General features: G+C 37.7%; 1 protein-coding gene across 4 annotated transcripts in view; it reads right to left on the bottom strand.

Annotated features, from left to right (window-relative positions):
• The window catches only part of LOC149819237 (uncharacterized), a 32,875-nt gene extending 15,422 nt beyond the window's left edge, over positions 1-17,453 (bottom strand). For 2 of the 4 annotated variants that reach the window (XM_089984681.1, XM_089984684.1), the window contains exons 1-2: positions 17,019-17,453; positions 11,688-11,765 (exon numbers count right to left, since the gene is read on the bottom strand). In XM_089984681.1, coding sequence (XP_089840807.1) covers positions 11,688-11,765; positions 17,019-17,087 — 147 coding nt within the window. In that variant the 5' untranslated portion in view covers positions 17,088-17,453. Of the gene's footprint in view, positions 1-11,687; positions 11,766-16,561; positions 16,671-17,018 lie in introns of all 4 variants that reach the window. The other 2 variants (XM_089984682.1, XM_089984683.1) reach the window with 2 other exon arrangements.
• Positions 17,454-17,679: the final 226 nt, after the last annotated feature.

Genomic DNA, 17,679 nt, shown 5'->3' with positions numbered 1-17,679 from the left:
TTGCAAAAGGATACTCTAAAAAATATGAAGTAGATTACGAGGAGACCTTTGCTCCAGTTGCTCGTATGACTACACTTAGGGCTCTAGTTGTAGTAGCATCCATTAGAAAGTTACATATATATCAATTAGATGTTAAGAATGCATTCTTAAAAGGAAACTTAAATGAAGAAGTATACATGGATCCCCCCATGGTCTGAATATTGAAAATGGCATGGTTCTTCGTCTTCAAAAAGCTCTATATGGGCTTAAACAAGCCCCCAAAGCATGATATGATCGATTTAGTGGCACTATGTTAAAACTCGGATTTAAGTCTTGTTACACTGACACTGGTCTTTTTGTTAGATCTACAGATACCTCATTGATCATTGTTCTTTTGTACGTTGATGATATGATCATCACTGGGAATGATCAAAAGGAACTTGAACATATTAAAGTTTTGCTTAAAAAATCTTTTGATATGACTGACCTTGGTTTTTTGAGATATTTTTTAGGAATTGAAGTAGCCTATTCGCCAAGAAGATACATTTTATCTCAAATCAAGTTTGCACCTGATATTTTGGGCGTTCGGGAATCACTGACACAAAATATGTTGATACTCCTGAAGTGATAAATGCCAAAATGAGAGCTGAAGATGGAGTGTTATTAGATGATCTAATTCCTTATCGATAACTTATTGGATCATTAATGTACTTGTCCATTACAAGGCCAGATATTGTGCATGTCGTACACACTGTGAGTCAATTTCAACATGCGCCCACGACGATTCACATACGTGCAATATTAATAATAGTTCGATACATCAAGAAAACCATATCTAAAGGGTTATTCTTATCCTCTTCCTCATCCTTAAATATTATTGCTTATACTGATTCTGACTGGAGAGGAGATCCCAATAACCGTCACTCAACTACAGGTTTTTGTGTGTTTTTAGGTGATTCCCTCATCTCTTAGCGATGTAAAAAACAACAGAAAGTGTCTTTATCCTCTACGAAAGCTGAGTACAAGGCAATGGCTACAACAACCACTGAGGTCGTGTGGATGAGAGTGTTGCTTTTCGATATGGGTGTTGATGTTTCAGAATCTCCACAACTATGTTGCGATAACAAAAACGCCATATATATAGCCAGCAATCACACATTTCATGAGCGAACGAAACACATTATGTTTGCGAAGAATATTTGAAAGAGACTATTACGTTGCCATATGTTTAGTCCGAATTTTAGATTGTAGACTTCTTCACCAAAGCTCTTCCTTTGCCCAGAATTTTGTTTCTTCTTAGCAAACTTTCGGTGATTTCACCGTAAGTTTGAGAGGGAGTGTTAAAATTATATGTATACAAATACCTGACAAGGTATTTTTGTCTTTTTGTATTTAGAACAGTCCACTAGGGATTGAAATGTAATCTTTTATTGTTCTTTTTATTTTTATGTTTTCCTTTATTAGTTGTCATTTTATGACTGTTGTTGGACTGCCTCCCATTACCTGGGTGAGGCTCTATAAATACAGCCTCACTCCTCCCTTGTAAGTATGCTTTTTGAGAAGCATTTTATGTGATAATATTAAGCCCTCTTTATTTCAATAGGCTTTTATGCCTTTTTGCCATTTTGTATTTCATCTCTTATGAGATTGTAATCGGTCCATTAGAAACCACGATTTGTGCGTTTGTATAAGTCTTTTTTGGCATTCTATTTGTGCATCCTTGATTCATTTCAAAATCATCATCATAAGACTTATGCCCACCATTTTGGGGCCGAATTAATTTTGTGTCTCCATTCCTCCCATTTAGAGCTACAATCTCTAACACCTATAATCTGTCATATCACCTTTCTCTGCCTCCCTCCAAGTCTTTAATGATTTTCCTCTTCTCTAGTTCCTTCTACTTGTGTCGTGTCACCTTTTCTTATTGGTGATGTGATAAGTTCCCTTGTAATATGTCTAAACCATCTTAAACTACATTCGCTATTTTTTCTCTTTGATGATGGCCCTAGTGTTTTCTGATATATTCATTTCTAATCTCATCCATATTAAGCCCTTTCCTATTTGCTATAGTGATGGATGAGCTTACGAGATCAATTCAAGAAAATGTGCCATGGTGTATGTTGTTTGCTGATGATATTGTTTTGATTGATGAGTCTAGAGCTGGGGTTAATGCTAGGTTAGAATTATGGAGACAGACATTGGAAGCAAGAGGTTTTAAGTTGAGTAAAAGTAAGACAGAATATATGGAATGTTGGTTTAGTAAGCAACGAAGCAGTGATGAGAGTGTAGTGAAGCTTGGTGAGCAAGAAATACTGGTGGATGACTCAAATATTTGGGATCTATCATTCAAAAGTATAGAGAAATTGATGAAGATGTAAATCATAGGATAAAGGTTGGGTGGATGAAATGGAAAAGTGCAACTGGAGTATTGTGCGATCGTAGAATGTCATTACGATTGAAGGAAAAGTTTTATAGGACGACAATTAGGCCCGCTTTACTATATGATACAGAATGTTGGGCTGCCAAGAGACATCATATTCAAAACATGAGTGTAGCTGAGATGCGTATGCTTAGATGGATGTGTGGAAATACAATAAAAGATAAGATTCGAAACGAGGAGATACGTAAGAAGGTAGGCGTTGCATCCATTGAAAATAAGATGAGAGAGAATCATTTATGGTGGTTTGGACATATTCGGCGAAGGCCTAACGATGCTCCAATTAGAAGGATGGAGAAATGGGAAAATATATTAGTTAAAAGAGGTCGAGGTAGGCCTAAGAAGACTTGGATGGAGATGATAGGAAAGGATATGAATGCTTTGAACCTCATCAAGGACATGGCATTGGATAGAAATGATTGGAGGAGAAGGATTCATGTGGAAGACCCAGAATGATTTTTTTTTGTTCATATCGCCGACACCAATTGTTTTGGGATGAAGGCGTAGTTGTTGTTGTGGTACTCATAATCTTAACATACGCATCTCCATGACATGTATTCTCTCTTCCTATCAGTTTTAAGTTTGTCTAAGACTCAACACTACATAAGAGTGTCAATATTATGGCAATTTAAAGATATTTGTCTACTTTATAACATTTCTTTAGCTTGTCACCACTTCACTCATCCAGCATAAATCTTATTAGCAATATCTTCCTCAAATCCACCATCTTTTTGTATCATAGATCCTAGGAATTGGAACTTTTGACATTGTTAAATTGCAAGATCTTGTATATTGATTATGGTGATTTTTCTCACTAGCTTTTCCACTAAACTTGCACTTCATATGTTATTCTTGTTCTACTAGTGTTTAAACTATTTTCACTTGTTCTGCAGTTGTATTTTTCTGTGTGCATCACCTCTATCTTGATTAACAAGTATCATATCGTGTGCAAACAACATAAACCAAGGAACTCATCTTGGATAAAAAATGTCAGGGTTAAAGCAGATCATTGGTATAGTCTAATCTTAATTGGAAATATACACGTCTCCTTACAAGTAATCCTAACAATCATTATGGCTCCATCATACATATCTCGAATGATTTTACTATATCTATGTGAGATCCCCTTTTTTCAATACTGACCAAATCAACTACCTTAGAATGTTGTCATAAGCACTCTCTAAATCAATAAAGACCATGTGTAACACTCGTGTTTTTTCAACAAAAAAAAATTGGATCCAATCGGATCCAACCCAGATCCGGGTCCACACAGAACCCCCACCCCCCCACCGCCCATGTTTTTATTTAAACCCCTAGGGGGGTTTCTTTTTACAAATCGAAACCCTCTCCCCTGACTCCCATCCTCTCTCCTTATCGTCCAACCGCCGCCGCAGTCATCCTCGCCAGAAAGCTGGTTGGGGACCCTCCCGACGTCTCCCTTTTCTCTCTTCCCGACCCCGACTCTCTCCCCCTGCGCCCCCGATGCACCCTCGCCCCCTTTGTGCTCTCTCCCTCTTCTCTCTCCCGACCTTCTTGTCGGAGCCACCTTTGCCGAAGGTCCTGCTCGATGTCGGCAACACCTGAACTCTCAGGTACAAAGCCCCCCTCTTCCTACTTCTCTCCCTCTGTGGAGTCGTCGGAAACCACCTACGGTGGTTTCCCCAACCCTCCTCTCTGATTGGTGTCGGTCCTCCTGCCTCCCCCTCTATCTCTTCTCTCTAAGTGAGGTCGACGGGAGGGCGTCGACCCTCCGGCCCTTTCTCTCTGTCAACAGGCACAGGAGAGCAAAGCCCTCCTGCCCTCTCCCTCTTTTGAACTGATGTAGGAGGGCAGCGCCCTCCTACCCCCCTTCTCCTATTACGACAGTGGAGGGGCGTCGCTACCAAGCCTAGCTCAGCTGTGGCCTGCCCGTGGGCTAGCCATTTCCTGCGGCAGCAGCCCAACCAGGGCAGGAAGGCCCAACCAAGGTGGGCTCGGTCTTTATCGAGCCCAACTTGGTCCCTGCCTCCTGCCAGTCGGACTCAGCCGAGTCGAGCCGAGCCTGGCTAACATCGGGCCCCACCTTGGCTCACCCCGATTCTAGACCCGGCTGAGCCCGATCGACTCGAATTAGGGTCGGGTTCGACCCCTGCGACACAAGCATGGCATATTTTGTATAACTTAAAAAGAGTTTCCTCGTTTTTCTTTTGTAGTACGATAAATACTTTTAGCGCACCTCATCGGCACAACGGACACGACACACGCACCGAGGCATGAACCCTTGATAACCTATACTCGAAATCATCAACGAACCCGACAATCTCCGAGGTAGAAAAAAGTTGCATACAAGGACAATGGCAGAACACTTTAAATATATATATATATATATATATATATATATATATATATATATATGTTTTTAACTCAAGGACGCAGTTTTGTGTATTCGTGTCCATTTAGATTTATGTAATTTACTTTGTTGTCGCGCTATTACGTGCATAGGCTACTGCTTACATCATTTATTTAGCTGTTGTATGATTTCGTACATCGTGCATCACTTATGCAGTTTATTTAGCTTGATGTGTGGTTTCGCATATCGAGTCCTGCTTTATGTCATTTGTTTGTCGATGCGCTGTTACGTGCACAAGCTATTTCTTACGCCATTTATTTAGCTAATGTATGATTTCATACATCGTGCGTCGCTTACGCAGTTTATTTAGTTCGATGTGTGGTTTCGCTCATCGAGTCTTGCCTTATGTCATTTACTTGTCGTCGCGCTATTACGTGTACAAGCTACTGCTTACGCAATTTATTTGGCCGATGTACAGTTTCGTACATCGTGCACTGCTTACGCAATTTATTTGGTCGATGTACGGTTTCGTACATCATGCATCGCTTATGCAATTTATTTAGCTCAATGGATGGTTTCATACATCGAGTCTTAAATTATGTCGTTTATATTGCCGTCGTGTTATAATGTGGAGAGGCTTATGCTTTGACATATATGTATTATATATACATATATATATAACCTTATAAGGTACGCAGTTTTGCGTACTCCTGCCTACCTTGCATTACGCTTGCTTTTAAAGATGTAGATTTGCGCATGCTCGTCAAGTTTTTAAAGAAAAAGAGAATTTCATGCCAAATTTCAATGTTTGTAATATTTGTTATTTCGCAAAGCAAACACGAATATCTAGCGGTTGCTTATTTGCAACCAAGTCTTACCCTTAACCTTGTGTAGCCTTAAGAGGTATGTATGGTCATTTGTTTTGATATCCAAAATGACTCGGATATCCCCGGCCTAGTGCACACGTCATTGAGATTTTCTAAATAAAGTTGGGGTTTCTTTCTGAGAAACTGATACCCCTTTCATCGTAGCAGTACTATAAGACATGCACGGCATGTTAGTACTACGCTGATTGGATGAGAGGTTTATGGTAACCTCATAGCGTGCAAATACACAATGATAAAAAAGGAAATCACATAAATGGTGATAATGAAGACTTTGAGAATTCTAAATAAATGTTGAGGTTTCTTTCTGAGAAACCAATACCCTCTCATCGTAACAACACTATCAGATATGCACAACATGTTAGTACTATGATAATTGGATGAGAGGTTTATGCTAACCTCGTAGCGGGCAAATGCACAATAATGAAAAAAAAATTACATAATTGGTGATCATTGTCTTCACAAGTAAGATGTTTGATTTGGTTTGAAAGACCAGAGCATGTAGAATGGGTCGTCAGTTAAAATAGAACCTGACACACCCATTCGCCTCTTGGTTTCGTTAAGAGAGAGGATGGGATGATACAAAAACTTTGATGAACAGGTTGTTAACAACTACGCTCCTCGAGTAGCAATTGACTCGGCGTTCTCGGTCATCAAAGTTAGGGGACGAGACTACAAAAAATCATCCCAAGTGGTAGATCTCATGAACTTCTGCAGAAGTTGGACGCATCTCTTGCCACGAATGCCTCTGAAGAATTCTCTCAGTCACTGGCCGTCCCCTTTGGAATAGACTCAGTTAGTTGTCCGGGGTATCAAAATACATAGCATAATAAACCCTCGGGCAGTCTCAGCTATTTCTACGTTTCTCCTAAACAGCACATCACGAAACGGACAACATATATATTAGTTTTGTTCTTAATTTTGATATCTATACACCTATTAATTTTTTATCAATATAACACGTTTCATGGGTACAGATGATAATTAAGTTGGAACGACAAGTGATGGCACGATGACGTGATGATATCAAGATGAGACTCTTTCCCTAACGTTTCGCTCCTGAGGACCACTGTTATTAAAAACGCGCTTCAAGGCGCAAAAAGAGTATCTCGCTTCAAGGTGAAGACCTTCATGCCTTGAAGTGCATGTATAAAGTGCAAAAGCCCCAAGGCGTGCGCCTCACACGCCTTGAGGCGCATGCCTCGGGGCGAGGCGCATGCCTCGGGGTGAGGCGCGCCTCAAGGTGAGGCGTGCACACCTTGAAATTTTGGTCAAATGAGGGGTCAAAGCCCTCATTTGACCAAAAATAAGGGTTTAAAAAAAGAGCCCTTGACCCTCTCTCTCTGTCTCTCTCGACCACGCAAGCTTCTTCATTTAGGTAATGCTCCTTCCCCTCTTCATTTACAAAATTTCTTTTCTGTTATTTTTCTGTCATTTAGATATAAAAGAAATTTGTATATATTTTTCTTTTCTATTATTTTTCTGTGCAAAATAGCAGTCTGCAGTTCGGTTGAGTTCTACTCACCTTTAGAGTTAAATTTTGGGATGGTATACAATATGAAATAGATATAATTTATGTTGCACAACATGCATTGTATATACATTTATATGTATGTGTATGTGTGTCTATGTGTGTGTGCATGCGTGCATGTTTGTATTGGCAGCTACTGATTATGTTAAAAACTCGGCAATACATAATGATTATTTGTGAATGTTTGGGTTGCTAGTTTGGCTTTGTTGTTGGTCATAATGTTTATTCTTAAAACTGATAAAGAACAACATTAGTGGTTGATTTTTACTATATGTTGTTTCTAAATTATTTTTGTTGTTTTCTTATCTTGCTAAATATGCTTGACACCTTATTTTCTTATAATTTTAATTGTGGCTTTAATGTTACTCATCTTCAAGCCATGGTATTTATGCCTCTTTACTCAAAGACCACTGCTTGTATTTTGCATGTCACATAGTAGAAAACAGAATTAGATTGAGTTTCAAATCTGTGTATTGCATGTCACATAGTAGAAAACAGAATTGTTGCATTAATGTTACTTTTACATGTTAATCTCATATTTTTCAGTATTTATTTGAGATTTTTTATTTCTTGTTGGTTGTTGCTTCATCAATAAAGCATTTTTATTTATTTATAATTTTAGATATTTTTTATAGTTATTTTTAAGTTTTCAAAAAAAAAAATTGAGGCCTAAGCATTACGCCTCGCCTCAGATTTTGGTGGAGCGCCACGTTATGCCTCAACACTTTTCACAACACTACTGAGGACATTTTTGTAATTTAGTATAAGAGTCTCTTTGAAATTTCACTTTTCGTATAAACTTTAAAACCTCATTTTGAATCTATTTGGTTTCAATGAATGTACGGAGTTACAAATCTGTTGTGTAAAGGAAGGTTCGCCTGTAATGCGCCCAAGATCCGTTAACTTGTCATTTCAAATACCATTTTCCGCGTTGAACTTCTATTTTAAACTCTGAAAAAGGAAATGATTACAAAGCTTGCAAAATTTTCTTAAAAAGTTACAAGTCCAGGATTTTATGGGCGTTACACCATGTTTAGATCTTTACTCTTCTTTGTAAACTATTCAATAATTTGTCTAAGAACCAAACTACCTTTCCTCATTCATATAACATTTTTTTATAAACACAAAATGGATAAATTTGTGAACTGTTTTTTGTCCTTATCTTGCCCATTGTGATCCAAATTTGATGAGCATACCACCAAACCTAGTGCTTTGTTTTTCAACATCTTCTTTATCGCAATTTCTACTTCTCATACTAATTCAATTAATCATACTCTTGTTAGGTTCTCTCCCCCCATTGTACTTCATCTTTTCATTTTCATTTAACAAGTTACAAAATTATTTTGTTCCACCTATCCTTAATTTGGTCTTTAACTAAAATATTTCTATATTCATTTTTAACATGCTTCAACTGGTCTAAATAGTTACTTTTCCTCTCCCTATTCTTGGCTAAATTATATATCTTTTACACACTATTTTATGCTTAACTTAGTATAATTTTGTTATATGCATCGTATTTGGCCTTGCATTTTTTTTCTGTTTGCAGTTTTTCTGGCTACCTTATATTTGTCTAAAGCTATCATACTTTTTGTCTTGTCTTCTTTATAAAAGAAAACAAAAATTAATCATCCTCAAGGGCATATTTGAATGCCTCAGATCCGACCTGATGTGGGGCTCACTGATATGGTGTGGACCCCATGGCAAGATCCAAGCGCATTCAAACGTCAGATATCAAATCCCTTCATTTTAGGGATTTTAGATCCCTGAAATAAAGGGGGGGAGGGAGAGATACTTGGAACTATTGTCCAAGAAGAACTGAGGGATTCAGACGCCACCCAATTGATTTTGAACTTCTTCACTCTACCATCAAATTTCTCTATGCAAATGAGCCTTATTTTTTTATTCCCCAATACCTGTTTAGCAACTTGGTTTATCATGCATCATTTGCCTCACAAATTGACATGAATCTGCCATCTAATCTTACTCTCCTTGTTTTAATTTCATTTTGACTTTGTCTACGTTATCACCTTTGAGATCTCACCACCTAAATCATGGGTTTCTCTTGATACCTCTTCTTATCATCTAACTCTTTATGCACACAAACACTACCCTATCATGGCCTCACAACTCTTATGAAAAAGTAATCTATCTAGATAGTTAGATATGTTATCGTATGTCATAAAGGTGTTCATCTTTTGAAAGTATGATTTTTTTTTGCAAAATCAAATGCAATACAAAGTCAAGAATCATTTTCAATGTATTTATTGTCTAAATCTTTGACTTAGTCCAGCTTGAGGTACATAAAGTCACAAATGCTAATAACATTTAAATCTCCGTATCGAAGATAATTTCGATCTAGTAATCCTATCACTCATTCTATGTATCTCAATGACCTTATCATGTAAAACATTAAATAACTACAATCCCTACTTCATTTGTTGAATTATTCATTTCAAACCGTAAAAATGAACTAAAGAAAAATAAGAAGTGTCTAGGATAATTTTAATGATGCCTAAAATTTTAAATAAGCTGAATGACATGCTTTAGGAGTTAGGACCCATAATAAAACCATCAAGCCTGTTTATACTCTTTAATTCCTCATATTATTTTTTTGAACTATCTATTTTTGCTTGTGCTTTTACAAAGGTTACAGGTTTTTGCACATGCTAAGTTCCAGATGGAACATCGAATTACTAATCAATATCTAACAACAAAGACTGATGCTTGGTTGCAAAATCTCAATCTTAAGAGAAGATTGCTTGTGCCATTTACCAAGATCATAGTCACAATATATGTCATTAAAGATCATAAACTATATTGTACATGACAAGAGTATTTGAATAGTAAACATGGCTAAACTATTACGTTGACTATTTAGTAGTTATTTGACATCAATTGTTGTGGAAGGGAATCAGTCATTTTGGGTTTTAATAAGCAAACTCTTTGCTACACAAAGTGGTTAGGTCTATAAGTCTCTCAAGCATTTCAACAGGTAGAATGCTATCATAATCTAGTATCAATCTTATTAAGTGTAGGGTGCCCCTTGAATATGGAATTCAAAAGCATTTGTTTTCCTCAGGGGCAGATCTAGGTATGGGCCACGGTGGGCATGTGCCCACCCTGACCCTAAAATCCCCAACAAAGGGGTTTGGACCAGGGTGTCCAGTGCCCACCCTGACACTATACTGCGTATCAAAAAATACTTTTTGTCAATAGATCACAAATGTGTGAATGGGTGTGTGGTTACATTGGTCGGTCAGAGGTACTTTGTAATTTTATGTGTCAAGTTAACACCTTTTTAGTGGCAATTTTTTGAAATATGTCAAGGATCTGATATATCGTGTTTAAAAAACCGAACCTAAATCCGCATCCGATTGGATAAAACCGTAATCCACACCATTTCTCGAACGAATTTAAAACTTTTACCAAACCCAACTAAAGTCACTTAACGAGTTTTGGTCAGTCAGATATCCAACTTGAACCCGTACCATTTCACATCCCTAGCGTCTATTCCCACCCTAGTTTAGATTCCTGGCTCTGCCCCTAGTTTTCCCTCTTCTTATAACTTCTAACAACTATCAGTGAAGTGTGCAACCTATAGTGAGTATACCCACTTCCTACAAAAAAAAACTGGCCCTTTTCTTATAAAAAATTTTACCGTCACCTTCAAAAATTATTTTATAGCTGCTAAGGTTCTAAACAAAAAAAGAAGAAGCCTACACCCTCAAACATTTCTCTCGTAAATTTTGCATGCCCTTATGGGAGCTAGCGCCTTACTAAAAGAGAGTTCTATTATAAGCAATGAATACGAATGAAATGAATGAAGAATCACACAGTGTAAAACTATGAAGTTCTGCTGTCCAAAAAACAAGCTTGCGGGAAGCCAGTTTGCAGGTTTCTCCATTGGGAAGTAAGCTCTCAGTAATTATTGTACACTTGAAATATCATTGCATAATCCATGAGTCAATGAACTGATGAAAAAGAATAAACTGACAGGCCCAACCACAATGTTAGGTACAAAATCAAATAATAAAAAGGTTCACAAGAACAGAGGTTATACCATATGTATCCTTAAAATGGAAAATCACCTTTTGGCCTCCCTACTCTAGCTGGTTTCGAGAACAAGTTACCAATCCAACTTTTGCATGTGATACCATTTTATTATTAACTTAATCAGTTCATGGATCTGTTAGATCTATATTTTTGGTCATGATATACAAAGGCCCATGCTCTTTTTACCTATAATAGACAACTAAGAAAGGAAAGAAATGCATGAAACTGTAGACAAGCTATCATACATGTGAGGCCAATATGCAAGTCCAAGAACACATATCAGTTAGCTACAGTAAAAATAGCTCACCCAACACCATACAGGTTTTACAGCAGAGCCCTTATAAGTTATGACACAAGTACATAGCATACTAACATGCACTTCTCTATGAATCAGATTTTATGCTTAGGACAGCTTGCCAATGATGAAGTGGCAATACCCCAACAATGTTCTACAGTATCAGTAAGAAGCTTTACCTTACTTGTTTCAACGTCAAGGTCTAACTCATCTGCAGGTCCTTGTATGCGATAAATTCCCTCTAATACTGGAGTAAACTGAAAAAAAGATGAAACACCATGTAATTACCCTTTCATCACATAGAATGAACATAATTAAAGATTAACAGAATCATTCCATTATAACAAGTGCAGCTGTCAAACATATTCAGAATTAATACAACTAGAAAGAAAAGAGGGATAAAATAATTTAGTCATACAACAGCATAAATGCTCAATAATAGCGGGACATGAAAGAAGTCCCAAAATATCATAGCTAATAATTAGAAGCACAATCTAGAGGTTTTGATCTTTTCAAACAGCCTGTAGTACCGAATATGCAACATTAATGAACTATGGCATGCATAGATTTATCTAAAAACTGACACATGTAAACAAACTGTATACAGAAAAAAAAATATTATCCAAAGTTACAAAGGACTTTATAGATGCTCAAGTACTTAAATCCATAACATAATAGCCAAAAAAGTATCAGCCTATGTCACAGGGATTCGGCCAGCTAGGTGCCGCACCCGCATCGTGTCGACGCGGGTGCGGCACCGGGTGTGGTCAACCTGACCCTGGGTGAGGTCAACGCATCCAAGGTCATATATGTCCAAATTTTGGACTTTAAAAAAAAATTTGCCCGATGAAATGGGCTTGAGGATTAGAGCAAAACAGTTTTGCCCTCTCTCCTCTGTCTCCAGACCCCGACGCTGCGATCCCGAGCTGCGACACCCCGACGCCGGTGACGCCTGCCAACTGCTATCTGTCTGGCGAGAGCGATGCTTCCTCTCCATCTCCAAGGTACGCATTCTCTCCTTCAATCTCTCTCTCCACTCGTCTCTCAATCTCTCGGCTACCTCTCTCTCTCTATATTGTTCCCCTTTTGCATGTCTCTCTCTCAACTCAATCTCTTTCCCCCTTACTGTGTACCTCTCGCTCTCTCTCAATCTCGGCTAAACACCATTGTTGCCCATTTTTGAAAAAAATATTTTACATATAATTTTTTATATTTTTGCCCTCCCACACCCCTGCACCCCCGCACCCAAGTTTTTTTAAAGTGTCACATCGCCGCACCCGCACCCATGTGACATAGGTATCAGCCTCATTCATGACTTCCCCTTCTAAATGCTTATTATCAGCTATTGTTGATAAGAGATGACCACAAAGAAATAGCACATGCTTCAAGATAATACATGATAAGTTATAAGCCATAACCAACACCAATATGCTCGGAACACGGTTGTGATTGAGAAGAGGTCAATTGGTAATCAGTACAGGTGAGCAAGGCAGTCAAAGTTAATCTAAATGTCCACTTAAAGGCCCAATGAAATAAGATTTTACAATTTTGGAGTCAAACTTAACTCCCAAAATGATCACCTTTCCACTCATGTGCATCATCTAGAATTCAAGACACTACCATCTTCAAACAGGTAGCAAAAGCATGCAGCGGACAAGATCAGATATTCAAATAATGATGTGCATGCTGTAGATCCCAAAACACCATTCCAAAAAAGATCACACTGGTTGCATACAAGATACCACATGTAAACTTTTACATAAAAAAAAACAAAAAGCCAATCAAAATGAAAGGCATGTTCTTGACTTGAATGTCCTGTTTTATTTCCATGAAATTTTTTCTTCACGCTTCTCTGGGAAAGGGGTGGGGGGAAGGAAGACATCATCGTTCCATCATGATCGTCATCTTAAAATGGCACCTATTCACCACCACTCTTGCTACTAGACAACCAGTACAGAAATTTGCACTTTTCTAGGAAAGCACAAGCAAATGCATATAATAAGGCACTATAAGCATCTTTTTGAATGCATACGGAATGAGGTAATAACAAACTTCCAGACCCTTTTTTCACTTTCTTTTTTTAAACACAAGTAAAATAAGTCACACTGATAAAAGGAAACAGATACAGGATAAAGGTGAGATAAAAGGAAACAGATACAGGATAAAGGTGAGAAGTCACTCTCTTACTAAACAGACATAAAATTTATGACAAAAGCATTCAATTCCAAGCCTGATAAGAGAGGACCATTGCGAAACGGCATCCTCTTGGCACCAGGAGGCTGATGCTTCACACTCCTTAATATCTCTTTGGATATGAACATGAATGACACAATGGGACTGTGTTTTTCTGACTGGTTGCCACCATGTATATTTAGCTTATTATGGTCCTCACTTATCGTGTATGTTACACACGTGCAACACATCTAGGTCAACTATAGTCTTGACATACACCACAATTAAGTAAAATCTCAGATCAGTTCGCATTCATAGGGCATATCTTGTTCTATTCATGACCTACCTCATTTAGGGAAAATGAGGACCAAAATATGAGATTCAATGAACTCCTCGATACATATCAACTGCATGCACAAGTTATTTTCATTGAAAGAAAAAAAAAACTTTCACAATTATGGTTCCTGATCCGGATCATCTCCTAACATTTGGAATGACTTCATCGCACTTAAACCTCTAAAAAATGAATGACCAACATCCACTACTTGAGACACTAACTATGTAGTCAAAGTCAATGACTAGACACCTAGTCACCCTATGTGGATGCCCAATGCCTAGTCCAGGGTGTTTCAGCCCCCTGGACCTAAAAGGGCCAAAAAACGCCAATTAGGCCCCACATGGGCCAACTAAGCACCGACTAGTCCTCACTTAAGCAGGGACAGACTTGTCCCTTTTTTCAGCATCTATACATACATACATACATATATCTACTATCTTATTTTCAGACATATATATATATATATATATATATATATATATATATATCTGAAAAAGAAAATTTAAGTATATATATACACTTTGTTTATACATACATACAAACATACAAACATACATATATATTCTGTTGAATTTTATGCAATTATTATTACAAATGTAATTGCGTAATTAATGGTGGTATATACTTGATTTACATAGTTCTAAGCTCCAAATGCAAAATCTGACCTTTGGATTATATTTAACATGTTCTATTTACTATGTTCATGTGTTAGAGTTTACTGAAATATGATGTTTTATACCATTTCTAAAAACACCCTTATTTTCATGAATTGTGAGCCGTTTATTTTCACTGTCTTGAAAATAGGACCTTATGATGTCTTTATACATGATAAAACCTTCTAACATAGTAAATAAATCATGCTAAACACATGTACGATTAGACCTACCATTTGGTGGATAGATCCATGCAAACAAGAGTGTGTATGACGTATGGTATCACAGTACAGAACCACCTTATATTTTCCCATATATATAATTTGTTTTTCTAGATATATATCTACTGCACTAAAAGGGTTTGGCGTAGTGGGATGGGACCTAGGCCGCTAAGCAGGTGGTCTAGGTTCAAATCCCATGGGCATCACCCCCGCGCAAGCCGAAGCATGGCAACTCCCTGGGGCAAGGGGCAAGCCCACGGTGTTTTACGCTGTTAGGACAGCAACCGTAAGTACAGCAGGCAGAGCCAGCACAGCTAGGTCTCTGATCCTGGGGGCGGTTTCTCCGTGTAAATATAAAAAAAAGATATATATTTACTCTTTTATATATATATATATATATTCTATTGAATTTTTTGAATTTCATGCAATTATATATTATTATAAATTATGTGCTTTTCTTAACCTTTTTTTTGTCCTGACTAGGCCGGCTAGTCCTAGCCTAGGCCACGACTAGGACTTTTAGAGGTCAGCCGCCTAGGCACCAAATGCGTTTGATTATATAACATCCTAGTCACACAGAGGGAATGGTATCTTCTATCAACAGGTACACAAGGTTTTGGAACATTTTAACATTGTATTGTTAATGAAACGATCAACACCTATGACAAAATAAGGTGCTAAACTAGCTGAAGCAACTTAACAGCTGAATCTAATAAGCAAATGATCATAGTTACTAAAACTCATCAAGGGCTAGATAACTAACTATAGTTCACAATCAATCTTCAGTGTATAAACTATAAAGTCTGATCTATGTTCATAGATAGAGCCCACCCTGAGTGAAGGATCTTTCAAGAAACTTAGATCATACACCTTAGTTCCTAGTGTTCAACATCATGTCATATGGATCCAAGCAACTGTCTTTAATAGAATTAGACATGGAGACTATAGTTCATTTCCACCACTAATCAGCCCAATTAGAACTAATTTACCTATTATCAAAGTAAATCAAAATATACAAATACATTACTTTCCTCTTAAACGGAAAGGCTTCAAACTTTCTGAAAATTTTCCAAGCACATGCAATTTCAGCAGCCAAAAGACTAACACTTTGATGATCATACAAGTTCCTTATTTAGACAACTTGAATAAAAAACATGTTAGAGGTTAATGTACCTCAAGTCACAAGACAACCAATCTATGACTTTACCGTGCAGTGAATGATCAATCAATGAAATTTACAACCTCATGCACCAGAAGAAAAGTAAAAGAGAAAAAGAAGTCAAACACATAAGTGCATCCCCAAATTCAAAGAACCCCTGCCACAAACTATAATACAAAAAAGAAAAGGTCAATTTAAAATAAGATGGAAGTGAGATGACACTTATATGGATCCAAACAACGATCTTGCAGTTAGACATGGAAACTATAGTTCATTTCACTATAGAGTGATTCAAGGCTTCTCAATCATCAACACCAACAAATAAAATTGCACAATCCAACAAGTTGAACACTGTGCCTGCCCCAATAAGATAAGAATGCCCCGCGAGAAATAGAAAAAAAAATCATGAATTTAAATTGCATACTAATTCAAATATAAGATGCAAATCCCCAAAGCATGCCGAAATTAATTAACCAAAAGAAAAAACTTTGCTTATACAGGGAATTCATACCACCATAGAAACGTCATCCTTCTTTAGCTAGCTTAATTAATCTCTCAATCACCAAACCGTGCTAATCTTCCACTTCCACCGGACGGATCATTCTGAATTACACTTCTAACTAACTTAGTATCAATAACAGAAATAACCGAAATCATCAATAAAGAAGGAAAAGAAAAAACATAACAGCAGAATCAAACGTCCCCCTCAAACAAAATACCCGCTCAATAGGATCACTAGAAAAAGATCGAACATAAACAATCAGAACCACCACCACAAATCATGCCAAACACCAATTAAGCAACAGAAAAAAGAACGATCTTTATCGTAATCCTACACTCAATAGAGCAATGAATCGACTATGCGCAGCCAAAAAACTCAAAATTTGCAGCCGAAATCAATGAGAATGGTAAAAAGAAATAGACAAAAGCCGAATTTGAATCGCAGGGCAAGTATTTTCCGAGTTCACCTTCGATTTAGAGATCTTCGGGGCGAGCATGTACAACTCTTCGAAGGCCCGCTGCTTCCTCCCTGCCATCCGAGAACAACGAAAACCCAAAAAACAGATTATGGCACCACTTCTTACCAATATTCTTTGATCGCCATAGGCAACGAATCGCAGCGGCGAGGGAAAAAGGGCGATCGAGGATCGGGCGTGCGAATTAGGACACAGATGCAATGGCCGCAAAAATGGATTTGGGTTACGTAGGAGGGCGAGAATTCTAGGGTGTTGGAGCTGGAAACGGCGACGACAATGGGACAAAGGAGGAGGGGCACATCAGGAAGCGAAATTGCGGGAAGATCGGGATGAGATTTTTAGGGTTTCAGGATACCATCCGAGATGGGAAAATTTCGAAGGGGTGAATATTGGAAATGGAAAAAGGATAAAAGGGAAGACTCAAACGGGCGGGGTTCTATAAGAAACCTTCTCTCTCTCTCTCTCTCTCTCTCTCTCTCTCTCTCAACAGGCGTGTGATGTGCGACAAGCAATCTCTCTCTCTCTCTCTCTACCAAAGATTACTTTTGTTTATTAAAAACTAGTTTTGATATTTTCATATACAAAAGTATTTTTATTATAGAAAAATCGTTATTATTAATTAAAAACTGTCGCCGACTCGCCTTATCCTATT

The sequence above is a fragment of the Nuphar pumila genome, chromosome 13, assembly GCF_984573655.1.
Source record: "Nuphar pumila chromosome 13, dmNupPumi1.hap1.1, whole genome shotgun sequence".
Taxonomy (NCBI): Eukaryota; Viridiplantae; Streptophyta; class Magnoliopsida; order Nymphaeales; family Nymphaeaceae; genus Nuphar; species Nuphar pumila.
The sequence above is the reverse complement of the archived record's forward strand: the minus strand, read 5'-3'. Positions and strand labels throughout refer to the sequence as shown.